Consider the following 17497-nt stretch of genomic DNA (forward strand, 5'->3'; position numbering starts at 1 on the left):
GAGGTGGCGGGCGCCTGTAGTCCCAGCTACTCGGGAGGCTGAGGCAGGAGAATGGCGTAAACCCGGGAGGCGGAGCTTGCAGTGAGCCGAGATCGCGCCACTGCACTCCAGCCTGGGTGACAGAGCCAGACTCCGTCTCAAAAAAAAAAAAAAAAATTTGTATTATTTTATATATATATAATAATATATATTATAATCACATATATAATTATATATTATAATATGTATATATTATGTTCCCATATATAATATATATTTCATATATTATATATAGCCTATATTTCATATATTATATAATATATAACCTATATTATATTATATATTACATATATTATATAATATATATTACCTATATTATATTATATATTTTATGTATATATATATGATCATCCACTGCCTTTCCCTGGATAAGTCACTTCCCCTCACATCCTCCTTTTTTTTTTTTTTTTTTTGGTCTTTGAATTGATCTGGATGATCTCTAAGCTCTCTTTTAACTCTCACTTGTTCTTAAGGCCATGGAAGAGGGTGAAGCTGACCAATCCACTCAAGGATTGGTCATATATATTTATATATGGGGAACAAAAGTAGAAGTGAGAATTAATTCTGGTTAAGAGACTTTTGCAGAAGTCCGGTTTAGAAATTATGATGGTCTGGGCCCAGGGTTTATTTAATAAACACTTACAAATAAGGCTCTTCCTATATGCCAGGTTGAGCTTTCACAAAAAAGTAACTTATGCAATCCCTCACAACAACCCTGTGACGTAGGCACTATTAATTGATCAATGCCAGGAAATTGAAGACAGAGGATTTAAGTATCATGGCCAAAGTCACCCAGCTAACAAGTGGCAGAGCCGGGATTGGCCCTGGGTAGTCTGGCACTCGGAGACCACACTTTTAACCACTGTGCTGTGCTGCTGCCACTGAGCAGAGGTGGAGAGAAGGGGCTAAGCTCCTGCTGACTCCTCAGCCCTCTTCCACAGCCTTCCTCTCCCTAGCCCCACCTTCACTTCCGCTTCCGTCCTTCCCTGACCCTGGGAGGAGCAGGATGTGACAGAAAGAGCAGGGGCAGTGGAAACAACCTGAGCTCTAACCCCAGTAGTTCTGCCTCTTACTACTTGAGTGACCTTGAACAAGTTCCTGTCCTCTCTGGAGTTTCGCTCCTCATCCCTAAAGTGGGCTAACCCTACCTGATAGGGTGGGTTACTGTGAGACCCATTAATGCAGGTAAGTTCCTAGCACAAGCTCCTCTGGTACATTGTTCCTTTCCATTCTTCCATTCCCCAACTCCTCTTCTTCGGGCCAAACGTGCCCATTCCTTTGATTGTTTCCCTTGAGAGGATTTCCAGACAGTTCACCATCCCAGCCTCCCTTCTCTAGACATGATCCAGTTAATCAATGTCCTACAGACTATATAGTGCCTGGAACTCGATACAGCAGCCTAGAAATGGTCTGCATCTAGGAGCAGAGTACGACACCCACTCCCTTTTTCCAGACACTGCACTCCCATCAATCCAGCCAAGAATGGCATTAGGTTTTTAACAGCCTCTTTATACTGGTGGATGATGTTGAAGTTAAATTCCCTGGTGATTTTTAAGAGAGACTCTTTTTAAGCCAGGTCTTTCCCATCAGCTATACGTCATTGATTATTTGAATCAAAATGCCGGTGTTCTCATTTATCTTTGTTAAAATTAATCTGGTTGGTTTCACCCATGATTACAACCTGTTAAAATCCTTTTGACTCCTGAAGACCTCAATTCATAGTAGCTCTGTCATTTAGAAATGTGAGGAGCTTACTTTCAAAGAATCACCAGTAGCAGCCTCATCACCATCATTACCACAGGATCTAAATGAAAGAAGGTTAAACAAAAATAGTAATTCGTTAGTGAGCAGAGTCAAAGGAAGGATGGAACAGCTAAGTGACAGGAAAGTCAGGGGTACAGCTGGTCCTCGGTAAGAATTAGAACAGGAATTCCAGTTCCATCACCGTCCTTTCCATCACACATCTCCTGCGAGTGCCAGCCTTCTTCCTCCCCAACTGCAATCCCGCTTTTCCCCATGGCACTGCATGGCTGCCAACAGCTGCAGAGCTTTGCTTGCTGCCGCGTCGGCTTCTTTGAAAGAGACTGATCTGGTCCCTAACGTAAAAGTCCAAGGAAGGGGAAAGGATGTTTAACATCATCAGCCATCAGAAAAATCCAAATCAAAACAACAATGAGATAACACCCACCAGGATAGCTATAAAAAGACAGACAATAACAAGTGTTGTCTCAGAGAAGGAGAAATTGGACCCCTCATTCATTGCTGGTGGGAATGTAAAATGGCACAGCCACTTCGGAAAACGTTTTGGCAGTTCCTCAAACTCTTCAACATAGTTACCATATGACTCCTAGAGAAATGAAAACGTGTCCACACAAAAAGTTGTACACAAATGTTCATAGCAGCATTATTCAGAATAACTCAAATGTGGGAACAACCCAAATGTCATCAACTGATGAATGAATTAACAAAATGTGGTGTATCCAGACAGTGGAATGTTATTCAGCCATAAAGAGGAATGGAGTACTGATACATGCTACAAATGGGCGAACCTTGAAAACACATTCAGTGAAAGAAGTCAGACACGAAAAGCCACATATATGGTTCCATTCACATGAATTGTCCAACATAGGGACATCTATAGAGAGAGAAAGTAGATTCGTGGTTGCCTAAGTCTGAGAGGTGGGATGTGGAATGGTCACTGACTGTTAATGGGTACACATTTCTTTTAGGGGTTATGAAGCGCTCTAAAATTAAACTGTGGTGATGTGAGCACAACTCTCTAAATACACTGAAAACCATTGAAATGTACAATCGAAATGGTTGGATTTTATGGTATGTAAATTGTGTCTCAGTAAAGCTTTTAAAAAATAAATCCAGGAAAGGAAGTCATTGACCCAGCTTGGGTGAGATGTCCTATTTTGAACTCCACCAGCTGTGGCAAGTGGGCATGGGGGCATGGGAAATATGGCAGCTTATCTGGACAGTTTCCATCATCATGGGAATGAGGGACACAGTTCCTATTAGGGTGTCAGCAGACAAAACAATAGGTACCCACCACACTGGCTAATTCTAGACAACTTACAGTTATTCAAACACTGAATTATTTCTTCTGAATTACCTCATTAATTATCGCAACAACCCTGGGGATATAAAAGCCATTTTATAGTTGATAGAGGCTCAGGTTAAATAAATGCCCCAGGATCACTTAGCTAGTTGGTAACTAATGTAAGCTACGGTTCAAACCCAGGTTGGACTCCAGTGTCCTCTCTTAATTATTAGGCCATGCTGCCTCCTCTGGCTTTATACAAGTTGTTGAAAAATTCTGGAACATATCACTGGAGACCTAACTTGAGATCCATTCTTTATTTCATTTACTTATTCACTTTTTCATTAAAGGAGATGTTTTGATATGAAAACCCTGAACTTCCTTTGCTGGCATAGGACCACAGTTGGTAATCTTTGAGAAGTGCCCGAAGACTGGAGATGGTCGTGCAAACCCTGCTAACCACACTGCTCTCCACACCACACTCCTCCAGCTTGTCAAGGGTATAAGGAACTGGGACAAGAACACATCTTGTTAAAATCATGATGCAGTAGGTCTGGAGCAATCTCCTGATCTACCAACCAGTTAACCTCACTGTCAAAACAAGAAATAAGGTTAATTTGGCAAGATGTGTGCCTAGTGAACCAATACAGCTTATTTTCCAAGTATTCACAAGCTGTCTACTTAATAATCTGCACTCAGATTCTGCCAGCAATTTGATGGCACAATTTATGGATACCAAGCCTACTGGTCTGTGGTTTCTCAGACCTCCTTTTGCCTTCTTTAAAAATTCAATACAACCGTTTTCCATCTCTAGTCGCTTGGTAATTTTCTGCTGCACCATGATTTCTCAAAGATCCAGGGCAGTGGTTCTGCAACCCCATCTGCACATTCCTCCTGTCTCCCAGGTGGGATTCATGTGGGCCTGTGATGTAAATCTACTGAATTCCGCTGGACACTCACCTGCTCTCCCGTCTCCTACTTTAAGCTCTGGATCCTTCTTTTCGGCATTTGTTCCAGCTTCTCCAAGATGCAGCTCCTTCTTCCCGGTGGAGGAGGCAGAGGACGCCTGGGAGTGGATTGTTCGGCTTTCTCCCTGTCATCTGTCACTAGCAGACCATCTGCACCAGCAGAAGGCATGGCTTCCCTTCTCCCTCTTTCTTCATATGGATGAAACAATCTTTCTGTTGTCCTTAGCATTCCTCACCAGCCGTGGTCACTCTGAAATGCAGCCTTCCTGGCACTGTTTTTCTGCACTCCTGCCATGCTTTATTGTCATCCACAGCCCTGTGCCTGCAGGCCCCCTTTCAGTTGTGTCATCTGCAAATCCAGCTAAGGTGATATATCTCAAAGGCAGCCCCTTTTTCTTCATTAATTGGGCTATTTGAACTTGGGACAACTGACTGTGTTTTTAGAGTTTCCCATCAACAGAGACTGTGGTTTTCAGAATGCCTAGCTAAAAGTAATATTATCTATTGTTTGTGGAGCTGTATATGTCACAATAGGATTATGATCTAGGTTACTGTTATTATCTTCATTTTACAGACAAGGAAACTGAGGCCCAGAGTAACATTCCCCCAAGATCATACAGTTATTTTATGGAGCAGGGTGAGTCTTGAACCCATGTTATCTAAGTTCAGAATCCATGTTCTCAACCACTTCCCTGGAGGTCTCTCCTGAGTACCATGGCAGAGGAGACAACCCTAGCTGCAAAGATCTAGAAGGCTCTATCACAGGCCCTAATGCTAGTGCACATCTAGGAAATCTCGAGCCAGGGCAAAGGGCACGAACACTGAAGGAGGAGGAAGACAGTCTCAAAACAGGAGCCTACTTCAAAGGGAATTGAGAGGCTTAAGTGAGATCATTCATTCATTCATTCACCGAATACCTGTCTACCTCTGCCATGTCCTCCACCAAGTTCTTGGGTGTTCATACATCCTTGTGAAATGGCTTGCCCCATCCCCTTCCACATCCTCTCTGGAAGTCCAAGCCCCGTGGTTTCCTCAGGACAGATGACTTTGAGCCTATTTTAGCAGAAGCAATTCCTGGTCATCCTAAGCCTGTTTCTGCTCCAGACACCCAGAGGGCACAGAGGCAGGGGAGATGGTGTTTCTGGCTTTAGCCGAAGGAGTAATCACAGCTCTTTGCTTAATAAGGCCTTTCAATTATCTCAATAAAGAGGAGACTAAACACTTAACCACTGTGGAGAGTATCTTATTGATTGGAGGACAGAGGCTCTGGCCTGCCTGCCCAGGACTGAGTAGGATCCAGGCCAACCTGGTCCCAGAGGGCAGCTGCTAGGGTGTGAAGTACTTAAAAGAGTTTCTCCAAGCTCTGAGAGGAGCCAGCACAGTTCCAAAGTGGCTTCACAACTTTAAGGGGCTGAGCTTCAGAGCTCATGGTCCCCCTCTGAGATGCTATGGCTACTGGAAAATAGACAAAAGCAAGAAAAGTGGCTTTTAATCCCAGTTGAGCAAAGGAGAGCTGTCAATGTAATTAGCCTCAGTTCCTGCATCTGTACAATGGGGATAAGAATACAAAGTTCACAGGGTTCATGGGGCTTGTGTGAGGTAAATATGCAGAAGTGCTTTGTAAATTATAAATCCACATGAATAGGTGAGTCTGTTATTTGCTGTTATCATCATTAATGAGATTCTGTTACTCTTCTGCTTAACATGGTGCCTCACTGAATGGGATAAACCCATATTCCTCCCCATGGCCCGTCAGATGCTGCATGATCTGGCCCCTGCCTGCCTTACCCTCCTCTTGTGGTGTCTAGTCCTGCTGACCCTTGACAATTCCTAGATCAGACCAAACTCCTTCCTGCTACCTCAAGGCCTCTGTACTTGCTGTTTCCTCTACCACACACACTTGTCCCCAGGTGTTTTACATGACTGGATCCTTTACAAAATTCAGCTCTCAGCTTAAATGTTAGCTCCTCAGAGAGGCCTTTCCTGACCACACTCCCACCACCTGATGCAGCACCGCTCTCTAGTCTCTTCATAGAACCAACCAAGACACAATATTTTTATGTATTCACTTAATTGTTTATGGTCTTGTTAGGATGTTGGCTCCCTGCACATAAGGATCTTGTCTCTCTTGTTCACCCCCAGGTCCATGTCACGGTACCTGGCACATAGTAGGTACTCTAAACAATTGCTGAATGAGTGAATGAATGAATAGGTGAATGATTGGCAGGGAAGCCTCACTTGTTTCCCAAATGGCCTTCTCTCCCTTACACCCTGTTTCTCTCCCTCTCTCAGATACGGAGACATGGTGCCTAAGACGATTGCAGGGAAGATCTTCGGCTCCATCTGCTCCTTGAGTGGCGTCCTGGTCATTGCCCTGCCAGTCCCTGTGATTGTTTCCAATTTTAGCCGGATTTACCACCAGAATCAGAGAGCTGATAAACGCAGGGCACAAAAGGTAAGCCTCAGACGCAGGGATGCGGGGGCAGTGTAAAGGATGCGGGGGACCAGCAGTCAGGGAGCCAGGCCTAGAGCTCCTGAGGATCACTGCACAGACAGCCTCTGGCTTTGCAAGGTAAGGTAGCTTCGGTCCCTTCCTGCTCATTGGTCTCCTGAATTCCAGCCCATCAGTTCCAAAATGCAATGAACCCTCAATTATCTGTAAACCATCCACCTTTGGACATTCTATGGCAATTTCCTTGGCCTCTGGCTCCACCTACACTCCCTCAGCCACTGCCACTCAGCCGTCCCTGCACTCCTCCCTCTCCCAGCCAAGAGCTTACTAGGAAACATAATCTCTTTTTAATATCCTATAAAAGCCTATATAAAACCCAGTGACAAAAATAAATTTGTTGAAAAGAAAAATAAATAGTGTGAAATGAAAGCATCCTAAGGTCACCGAGTTCAAGGACAAATGGCACAACAGGCTTTAGGAATCTCCAAGATATCATAGGGTAAAGGCACTGAAGTCAACTGCAGGTGGTGATCAGGAGACTAACCATCAGTCCTGGGGAAAGTGTTAGATTATGTTCAATATACACTGCTGAAAATGGCAGGAGAGGGTAAAATACGGTCATTTGCCCATGCAATGAGGAAAAATGTCTGAAGGCTTTGGTGCTCAGAAAGAAGCCTCGTTTTCCAGCTAGCCCTCAACCTTGTTTCTAGAACAACTCATCGACTCAGCCAACTCTTGTTCACTTGCATTTTTAAGGCATCTAGCCAGTGAGGTTTCTGGGTAGTGACTTTTCCCCAGGTTTCCTCTCAGAAGAGGGTTATCTGGGTTGGGGAAGTGGGAAAGCGGTGTTTTTCATTGTCTTCAGATCTGGGCTGAACTGTGGTGCCCCTTCAGCAGCATCTCAGCCCCCAGGGATTATGGCCAGAGCCTTTCTGAGGACAATGGAAAGGAGGAGAGCTGTTGAAAGACTGGCTTTTGGAGGCTTGGGGTTTTGTCTCCTTACTTTATTCTTTTATCCATTATTCCACAAACATTTATTGAGCACGTACTATGTGGTCGGCCCTATGCATTGCAGCCAGATTCTTTCCTTGCTACAGAATTCCTGCTACTGGCCTTCTGCTTGCAGGGATAACCTCCAGGTAGCAGGGCTTGCCTTGGGTGTAAAGGCTCAAAGGGAAGTTAATGTCGTTATGGAGGAAGAAATCCAGAATTTCAGAACAGATCTGTGTATGCCGACCGTCACAAAGCTATAAAGGTTATGAAAGCTAGCTCCAAAATGTATAATAATTATTATATAACAATTTACATATAATTGTATAGTGAATCTAGTTGGTTCCCACCTCTAGCCTATCACCTTCTGTGTGCCTTTATGGTTGGCTCCTTGCCTCCTGTCCCCTCTGCCTCTGCTGAACTATGTTTCTATTTATGCTGACCTAGTCTGTTAAGTTGCCACCTTAAGATTTATCTTCTGGCTCTGTCCGTCATCCTTTCTGTCCCATACACGCCTATCTCTTACCTCTTCACCCAGGGTTTCCCTACCTCCTATTTCCTGCCAGTCATCCCAGAAACGGAAATCTTACCTCTTTCCCTGTTTAAGTCAGGCAGCAAATTTGAATAGGGTCTAAATTCATTATGCAGAAACTGGGATCTCCTTCCCACAATCAGGAACCAGAGACCCTGAAGGGCCAGGGATCCTCTAGTGGCCCCGCCCCAAAGCGGCTAGGGCTAACACAGGTTTCTGGCAGAGCAGGTGAGGTTCACAGGAATCCTCAGCTCACCCACTAGCCCACGGCTGTGCACACACCAGTGATAGCCCCTTCCAGCTGCGTTCTCAGTCACTCCTACAGCTACCTTCCCCTCCCCCTGGGAATTGATTTATTATTATTATTTTTTAGAGATAGGGTCTCACTATGGTGCCCAGGATGGAGTCAAACTCCTGGGATCCAGGAATCCTCCCACCTCAGCCTCCAGAGTAGCTGGGATTACAGGTGTGTTCCCAGCTCTCCCCTGGGACATTATAAAGCTCATCCTGTGTGATTAAAATCTAGGAGCAACTTAGGCTTCTTCCTTCCTCTAGCTGCTAAAGATGAGTCTCCCTCCCTCCCTGCCCCTTTCCCTCTCCCTCTTCTCTCTCCCCTTGAAATCAGAGTAAATATTTACAGTGTTTTCACCTTGCCTGGATACTGTTTCTCCTCAAGGCTGCTCAGCTCTGTCTCTGTCACCTTGGGCTTCCTATAAGAGGGAAATAAATACTTGCTGCTCCAGCCTTGAGTCTGTCACCATGGGTCAAGGCAAGTAGGTGGAAAGTGGAGAGATGGGACGGGAAGGAAGCTAATGATAGTTCTCAGCCCGGACCACATACTTGGGAGCTAAGTAGCTATATTGTCATCCTCTTCCCATGACTGGTTTGACTGGGATTATTACTAAGATTAGTCTGTTACTATTTGCCCTAGATATTGTGTCCTCTGAGCCAAGTGAACTGGAGATAAGGGGAGGTCTGGCAGTGGGCAGAGAGAGGGGAACATCCGGAGTGGGGCATTTGGTCCCCATCTCCAGTTCTGGTGCATACCCATATTCTTTTTTTTTTAATAAAATGTTTTATTGAGATAATTATAGATGCTCATGTAGTTGTAAGAAGTAACACAGAGCAATCTCTTACAAAGTTTGTCCACCAGTTTCCCCTAGTGGTAACATTTTACAAAACAATAGCACTATATATCACCACCAGGGTATGGACATTGTACAACCAACCAATCTTATTCAGATATCTCCAGTTTTACTTGGACTGGTGTGTGTGTGTACATGTGTGTGTGTATAAGTTCATGCATCCACTGCCACGGTCAAGAGACTGAACAGTTCCAACACCACAAAGATCCCGTGGGTTGCCCTTTTATAACCCCACCTTCTGCCCTAGCCCTGCCCTGTCCCTAACCCCTAACAATGATGACAGTCATTAGGAAGGAGAAGGGCAGCCAGCATGTGTAATGTGTTCAGCTTCTCCCTGTGCACGCAGGGGAGATGAGCTTGAACTGAGACACCATGCAGCCCTCCTGCAGTGGGCCTTCTCTGCTGAAGGCTTCCCAGGTTGGAGCTGGGGAGAGTTTCAGTTGTCCTAGTTAAAACCATTTATTTTTCCATCATTTATAAATGTTTTAATTTCAAAAATGTTATATACATGAATTCATGCAATAGGTAACCTTTGGGTATTGGCTTTTTCCATTCTATATGATTCCTGGATTTTCATCCAAGTTGCTGTACCAGCAATCCATTCATTTTTATTGCTGAGTAGTATCCATGGTACAGATGTACCAGTTTGTTTATTTGCCTGTTGAGAAACACCTGGGCTGATTCCAGTTTTGGGCTATTACAAATAAAGCTACTGTGCACAATCATGTAGAGGTTTTTGTGTGAGCATAAGTTTTAATTTCTCTGAAATAAACGTCCCAGAATGCAACTGCCCATGTTTTGGCTTTCCATTTCTTTCTCTTTCTCCTCCTACTGCCTCTCCCAGGGCAAGAGACAGAAATACTCATGGTTAAAAGGCACCCATCAGCCAGACAGGAAGAAAGTGCTTAATTGTGAGAGGCCTCTCAAGGATTGATAGAAGTATCAGCTTGAACATAGATGGTGCCTGCAACTGTACCCAGAGTAGCAGCATCCTCCTTCCAAATCCCCTCTCCTCCAACCCTGGAGTCTCCACATTTGTTGAAAATGCAATCTCCTGGGCTTTGCTTAAATTTCGAAACTTGTCTGATGGTGGAAATTCAGGGAAGGAGGAGGAGAATGTTCTGGAAGCAACATTCAGTCTGAAAGTTGGAGGTCCTGAGCTGAAGTCTTGATCGTCCACTGCCTTTCCCTGGATAAGTTACTTCCCCTCACAACCTCCATTTTTTTTTTTTTTTTGTCTTTGAATTTATCTGGATGATCTCTAAGCTCTCTTTTAACTCTCACATTGTTCTTAAGGCCATGGAAGAGGATGAAGCTGACCAGTCCACTCAAGGATTGAGCCCATTACAGTGGCTGTATAAGCATGGCCTTCCAGCCATCTACAGAGGATCTTCTTCCTTCCTCAGCCATCATAAACGTTGCTTGAGCACCTGTTCGGTGTGAAGCCCTGTGTTGGGTGTTAAGAGATAAAAATATGCATAAGCCACATGCCCCAGGCCCCAAGAGCTCAAAACCAGGCTATAGAGCCCCACCCAATTTCATATGCTGGGTATGGTTCTGTAAATCCATTGCAAACCTTTTTATCCTGTGTGGGAAGTGATTAAATGATCTAGTACATTTGGTATGACAATCTGTTGCTTTAATAGAGCCCCGGGTAAGATATGATTAAAAGAAGTGCCACAAAGAAGAACAGGAGAATCTTTCATCTCTAGAAACTAATGAAGACGGACCCCAGATACAAGAAAGGTCTGGCTCCAAGTGGTGCAATCAAATTATATAAGACTATAATAAGCTTGACACAATTGGATTTCCATATGAAACTCTCAACACCCAGCACTCACCCAAAGCAAATGCAGCCACATCCTCAAATGATGAGGAACTTGCTTGAACATAAACATCTAGCCAAGGGTAGGGCTTAAGCAGGATTCCCACAGAGTAGAACTGTCCTGACCCCCAATCAATGTTCTCTGCTTGTAGAGAGGAGGCATGATAGCACTGATTTGCCATCATCCTTTCTCTCCCAGGTTCCCCTTTTTATTCTCTCCTTCATCAAGAGAAGCAGTCTTCCTCAGACTTAAGGGAAGATCTTTCAGGCTCAAGTCCTGGCCCCTTCCCCATATTTAGAAGCCTGGGAAGGGAGTTGAATTGTTTCTGCAAAGAGATACTTCCCACAAAGCAAGAGATATACGTCCTTTGTGCTTCTGTTGACCACCTGAACCCCTGAGTCAGTGGCCTCCTTTTAGCAGATGAACCAGCCCAGCAGGACACTTGGGGAGAGGGTGACAAGAAGTGGAAATTGCCACAATTTCCTTAGGACTCTTTTCCTGCGTAGAGTCCATGCTGAAGTTGCCTGTGGACTTGCTCAGAGCCAGAAGGAGGGACCCTTCTACTCCAGGATGGGTCTGCTATCCTTGTGGGCTGTTCTGCTTCCAGTAGCAAGAGCCTGGGGCTGTAAATAGTTATACAGAGCCCAAACCTCAAGTTGCATTTTTTTTAACCAGCAAGAAACCTCTACCCAGTCCCTTCTGCCTCTCTCAGTCTCATTCCTTAGTCCTCTGTCTTTGGTTGTGCTACTGTCATGGTGACAATGATGACAGTCATTAGGAAGGAGAAGGGCAGCCAGCATGTGTAATGTGTTCAGCTTCTCCCTGTGCACGCAGGGGAGATGAGCTTGAACTGAGACACCATGCAGCCTTCCTGCAGTGGGCCTTCTCTGCTGAAGGCTTCCCAGGTTGGAGCTGGGGAGAGTTTCAGTTGTCCTAGTTAAAGCCAAGTAGTGTATGGAAATGTGTCCCATCCTCCCTTCTTAGGCACAGCCAGTCAACTGTCACATGTACCTATACTCATTCCCACTGTCATGTGCAGTCATGTTAACATATACATGCAGCCGGGCACGGTGGCTCACACCTGTAATCCCAGCACTTTGGGAGGCCAAGGCAGGTGGTTCACCTGAGGTCAGGAGTTTGAGATCAGCCTGGCCAACCTGATGAAACCCCGTCTCTACTAAAAATACAAAAATTAGCTGGGTGTGTTGGTGTGTTGGTGGGCACCTGTAATCCCAGCTACTCAGGAGGCTGAGGCAGGAGAATTGTTTGAACCCAGACGCAGAGGTTGCAGTGAGCCGAGATTGCGCCACTGCACACCAGCCTGGGTGACAGCGGGACTCCATCTCAAAAGGAAAAAAAAAATATATATATATATATATATATTTATATATATTTTATATATATAAATATATATATACATGCATGAGTCCACTCCCGAAGACAGAAATACAATTGTAAATGTGCTTATTAACTTTAAAAATCGAGAACTTACTGTTTACTGGGGGTACATCAGTAAACAAGGCAAAAACTGCTGCCCTCAAGGAGTTTACATTTTAGTGGGAGAGAAAGTATCAAGATAAATATATAAAACATATCTTTCCTTAGTAATAAGTGCTAAGAAAAAAATTGCAGAGGAGTTAAGAAGCATTGAAGAGCACATAGGCACCCTCCTTGCTTTTCTCATAATTAACTCATATTTGGGGACCTACTATATACAGAAAACTGTACTGGACCCTAGAGGAGAATCAGGGCAGCTATCACATACACTCCTCTAAGGAGTTTGCAGTCTAGAGATAAGAAAACTGAGTAGCACAACTGAATAGCACACGGCATTTTGCAATACTGAGTAGATAAAGGTCATGAAACCTTTGGGAGAATAGAGCTTGGATGAGTGATATTTCTCCTGCCAGGATAATACCCGGGCTGCAGAGATGAGTGGAGACTCCTGAGAATTCTGACCCAACCAAGCTATACAAAGTGGGTACGCAACGTCTCAGACCCAATCCCTGGGTCTATAACTGGAGATGCATGAGGTTGGAGAGAAACAGCCTCATCCCCTTCATCAGGTGTCACCTGGGAAGCCAGCCTCACAGTGTCACCAGGCTTGCTGTCTTTTTGTATCATGGTCTCCCTCATTCTTTTATTATCTCTGCCAATCACAGAAGGCCCGCCTTGCCAGGATCCGTGTGGCCAAAACAGGCAGTTCGAATGCATACCTGCACAGCAAGCGTAACGGGCTCCTCAACGAGGCACTGGAGCTGACGGTAGGTACCTAGAGGACCTGGGCTGGGAAACATAAAGGGGCGGATGGGCTTCTTTTCTCTTTCCCGGGACACCAGCACTTCCACCCCAGAGCCCTAGTATGAACCCCAAGGAGGACTTGTTTCCAAACTTTCCCCAGGTGACAGCCCCCTATTCACACACCACTCCTATAGGATTATCACCACTACCTCTAAACCAGGTTTAGACCAAGGGCCTCTGAGCCCAAAGGCTAGCATATTCAATGCTGACCCTGAAATTTGGTCAAATAAAAAACTTTGATTATTCTATTGCCCTTTGACCTTTAGTAGAGAAATGAAGGAGCTGGAGAGGGGAAGAGCCACCAGCTTTTTACTCAATCTCTCTTTTTTTTTTTACTAGGGCACCCCAGAAGAGGAGCACATGGGCAAGACCACCTCACTCATCGAGAGCCAGCATCATCACCTGCTGCACTGCCTGGAAAAAACCACTGTGAGTCCCAGCCCATTGCCGCCTCCTTTTCAGCACTGACCCTGACCCTTTTCTAAGGCTGTACTCACATCTTCACTCTGGGCCAGATGTCAAAGTCTGTCCCCTTCAGATCAACAGGTAGTGATGAGATCTACTGGCCCTCAAGTGGAAGACCCTGAGGAGTGGGGCAAGGTCACCAGGGTGGGAGGCCAGCTCTGTCCTGCAGGAGCACTGAGGAGGCCACTCCCCCAGCCTCCCACACACTCCTACACTCATCTCCAAAGCCCATTTCTTGATTACTGAGGACTTAGGGGTCTGCCTATCAGTTTCTCAGTTCTGACGGGCATCACCCTTCAAAGCTTGGGCTGAATTTGTATAGGACAGTAGAGAAGAGTGTTGATTTCTGTCCCACCTCTGGGGCTGGGTTGATGCAGCCTGTGGGCCCCTTGGCTCCCTACATCCTCCTGCAGACAGTGTGTGGAGGCAGTGCATGTATTTCTCCAACCAGGATTCAGAAGTACCACACGCCCCCGCCCCGACGCCTGCCCAGTCACCCTGCGGTTCTCAGGGGATCCAGATGCTAACAGGCTGATTGTTAAAACAGAGCCATGGTTGAGGGTGCCACAGCTGGAGTGTGGAATGATGCTTGTGCCTAACCATCAGACTGAAAGGAAGGGCAGTGGGGCCAACCCTGGACCCTTGGCAGATAAGTGCTAGGAACAGCAGACAGGGAAGAGAGGTCAGGGTAGAAAAGCCAATGAGAAACAAAGTGAAAGCCTTCCTGCTCCTTTCTAGAACCTCCTCCCCAAAGAGTCTATATTCAGGGCTCAGTACACTAAGGACGGAACTTCCTAATTCTAGATGTTCCATATCCTGGCCTCCCAGATGTAGAGAGAATAAATGTTAGATGACTCCTTTTTTTTTTTTTTTGGCAGGGAGAGGGGTGTGGGGCTGCAGGGACAGGATCTTGCTGTGTTGCCCAGGCTGGTCTTAAAACTCCTGGCCTCAAGTGATCCTCCCACCTCAGCCTCCCAAGTAGCTGGAACTACAGGTACACATCACCTTGCCTGGCTTAGATGACTCTATCTGAGCCAAATGTGGACACTGTGGATGGCAGTTGAACCCAACAAGGACTTCCAAAATGGGAGGGTGCTCTGCAAACCCTAGTTTACAGGATTTATCATCAAGAATGTATATTCGTATCTAGACTTTCTCTCAAAGACTCTGAGCTTGCCAAAGGGATAGGCCTGGACCCAACTGCCCTTTCCAAGTTGCATGTGCTGGGTGGAATGTGTAAATTGAAAGGATATGGGTGAAAACATTTGGGTTTGAAGGACTGGAATGTTGGCATTGAAGAAATTGGATTTTAGAATTGAGGGATGGAATGCTGGCATTGAAGGGATGGAATGCTGAATTTGAGGGAAAGAATGTTGGATTGTGGGGGTGAGATATTGGGATTAAAGCCCTGGAATGCTGGATTTTAGGGGAGGAATGTTGGACTCAAGGGGTGGAATGTTGGGACAGGAGAGGCAGAATGTTGGGATGGAAGGAGTGAATGTTGGGGTTGAGCAGGGTCCTGTTGGGGCTAAAGGGTGGAATGTTGGTACAAAACGGGCAGAATGCTGGGAATGAGGGATGGAATGTTTGACTCAAAGGGTGGAATGCCGGGATCAAGAGATTGAATGTCAAAACTGGCTTGGGAATGCTGGAATGTACAATCAATGGTGTTTTTATCTTCTGTTGGCATGTTGTCCTGTAGGGGTTGTCCTATCTTGTGGATGATCCCCTGTTATCTGTACGAACCTCCACCATCAAGGTATAACTTTTTAAAAATTCAATTGATGTTTTTCTCCCTGATAATTCTGAGTCTGTGGATTCTCCCCTTTTTACCCCCCGGCCTGGTTCTGTGCATGTGCTGCTGATTCTTCTGGGGCTCCTCTTACCTCTGCTGTCACACCCAGCACCAGCTCAGGCTTCCAGTTTCTTGTGCTGAACCACCCAACTGTCTTTCTAGTTCCCTCTTTGGACCTCCCCAGGGACATGGAAGGGGTGGTGGAACATGGCACCAGTGCTGGTATCCTGTGAGTCCCCATGTGCCACATCTGTCTGTGCCACATCCCAGCTCCGTGGGGACTCCTGGTATTTGCCGCCAGGCTGGTCTTTCCCTGAACTCTGTTCTCATGCCATGTCTCTTCAGACTTTCTCCTTACTCTGGCAGCCTTAGCCAGACCATTAATGCCATAGATTTGTAGTCACCTTGGCCAAACAGCCATTTTTTAGTTATCCTGGGTTCAGCTATACCCCATCCCAATGGCCTGCAGTCAGGAGATAGTTTAGCAATCCCTTCCCGTGCTTACACTTGACCTAGGGAATCCTGTGCCTCCAGGTATATTAAGGACTCATATCCCATAATCAGGTGGGGAAAATAATAATTAAAAGAAACCCTATCCCTGACAGTTTGCCCCACTGGCCTTCAGGATCAATGCTCTCCCAATTCTGTGAATGACCCCCATGTTTAAAAGCTTTTGTCACACCCTTACCTATTAAATCCAGGAAAGACAACCTAGCATACCCACTACCCACAGTCAATGACTCCTTATCTGCCACCTCTGGCAGATGTTGTACAAAGCCTGGAAAGTAAAGTCTTTGCTTCTAGCTGTGATGATGCCACTGAATCCCTCTGTGTCCTCTATGTCCCTTCAGAGCTCAAAGCTGTAGATGGAGTATATGTCACATCATGATTTCACAGCTGCAGTCCCTACCCTTTGAGCTGATGGCCAGGGCTGCCAATATGCTTCTCTTTCTGTCCTCATTGGATGCCCATGGGACATCACCCCTCCTGAATGCTTATCTGTGATCTGGGCAGCTGGGAGCCCTTCCTTCAAGGTCCAGAACAGAGACAGGCAGGCATACAGCGTATAGGGGCTTACCTCTCTCGTCCCTACCTCTTTTTCCTACTTCTTCTCCTTCTACCTCTCACAGAACCACGAGTTTATTGATGAGCAGATGTTTGAGCAGAACTGCATGGAGAGTTCAATGCAGAACTACCCATCCACAAGAAGTCCCTCACTGTCCAGCCACCCAGGCCTCACTACCACCTGCTGCTCCCGTCGTAGTAAGAAGACCACACACCTGCCCAATTCTAACCTGCCAGCTACTCGCCTGCGCAGCATGCAAGAGCTCAGCACGATCCATATCCAGGGCAGTGAGCAGCCCTCCCTCACAACCAGGTGGGTGGCTTCCATCATCCCCAAAGGCTCGAATCCTCTCATTCCCAGAATTAGACAATCGCAGCATTAGGAAAACCTTGAGGATCCTCTAGCCACTCCCCTTATCTAATGCATGAGCCCCTCTACCTTCCTCCTTTCCTTGCAAGGAAACCCAAAGGTCCTTCATATGCTGTTGGAGTAGGTACTACAGTAGTTTAGGCTGAAAATGGGGTTAGGTAACAAGGGGAAAAAAAAAACTTTAAAAAGAATTATATATATACCTATAAAATAACGTGTCTCTAGATACACAAAAATGATCTGATCTGGTACAAGGAATGGACCAACCATTTTCTCAAGAAACAGTTTTCATATTTGTGTTACTCATGGCTTATCCTAGGCTGATTTTGAATCCCAGAGACTGACTTTTCCCTCCCTCTCTGCTTATATTTAGGCCACTTCCCACTACCTCCAAATGGGTTGCAGAGAATTCAGGGAAGGCAAATGCCAAATGCCACAAATGATAGGTAAACAATCACTGGTGGGAGTGATGTACACTCTGCAATTCAAAGCCTACTATACAC

The 17497-nt window shown here is 45.7% G+C and overlaps 1 protein-coding gene across 7 annotated transcripts in view; it reads left to right on the forward strand.

Moving 5' to 3' along the window:
* Window positions 1-17497, forward strand: part of LOC105479197 (potassium voltage-gated channel subfamily D member 3) — a 222958-nt gene that overhangs the window by 197728 nt on the left and 7733 nt on the right. For 4 of the 7 annotated variants that reach the window (XM_011737074.3, XM_011737072.3, XM_011737071.3 and 1 more), the window contains exons 3-7: window positions 6346-6508; window positions 13161-13262; window positions 13639-13728; window positions 15467-15523; window positions 16690-16937. In XM_011737074.3, coding sequence (XP_011735376.1) covers window positions 6346-6508; window positions 13161-13262; window positions 13639-13728; window positions 15467-15523; window positions 16690-16937 — 660 coding nt within the window. The remainder of the gene's footprint in view (window positions 1-6345; window positions 6509-13160; window positions 13263-13638; window positions 13729-15466; window positions 15524-16689; window positions 16938-17497) is intronic. The other 3 variants (XM_071093937.1, XM_011737077.3, XM_011737076.3) reach the window with 1 other exon arrangement.

The sequence above is a fragment of the Macaca nemestrina genome, chromosome 1, assembly GCF_043159975.1.
Source record: "Macaca nemestrina isolate mMacNem1 chromosome 1, mMacNem.hap1, whole genome shotgun sequence".
NCBI lineage: Eukaryota > Metazoa > Chordata > Mammalia > Primates > Cercopithecidae > Macaca > Macaca nemestrina.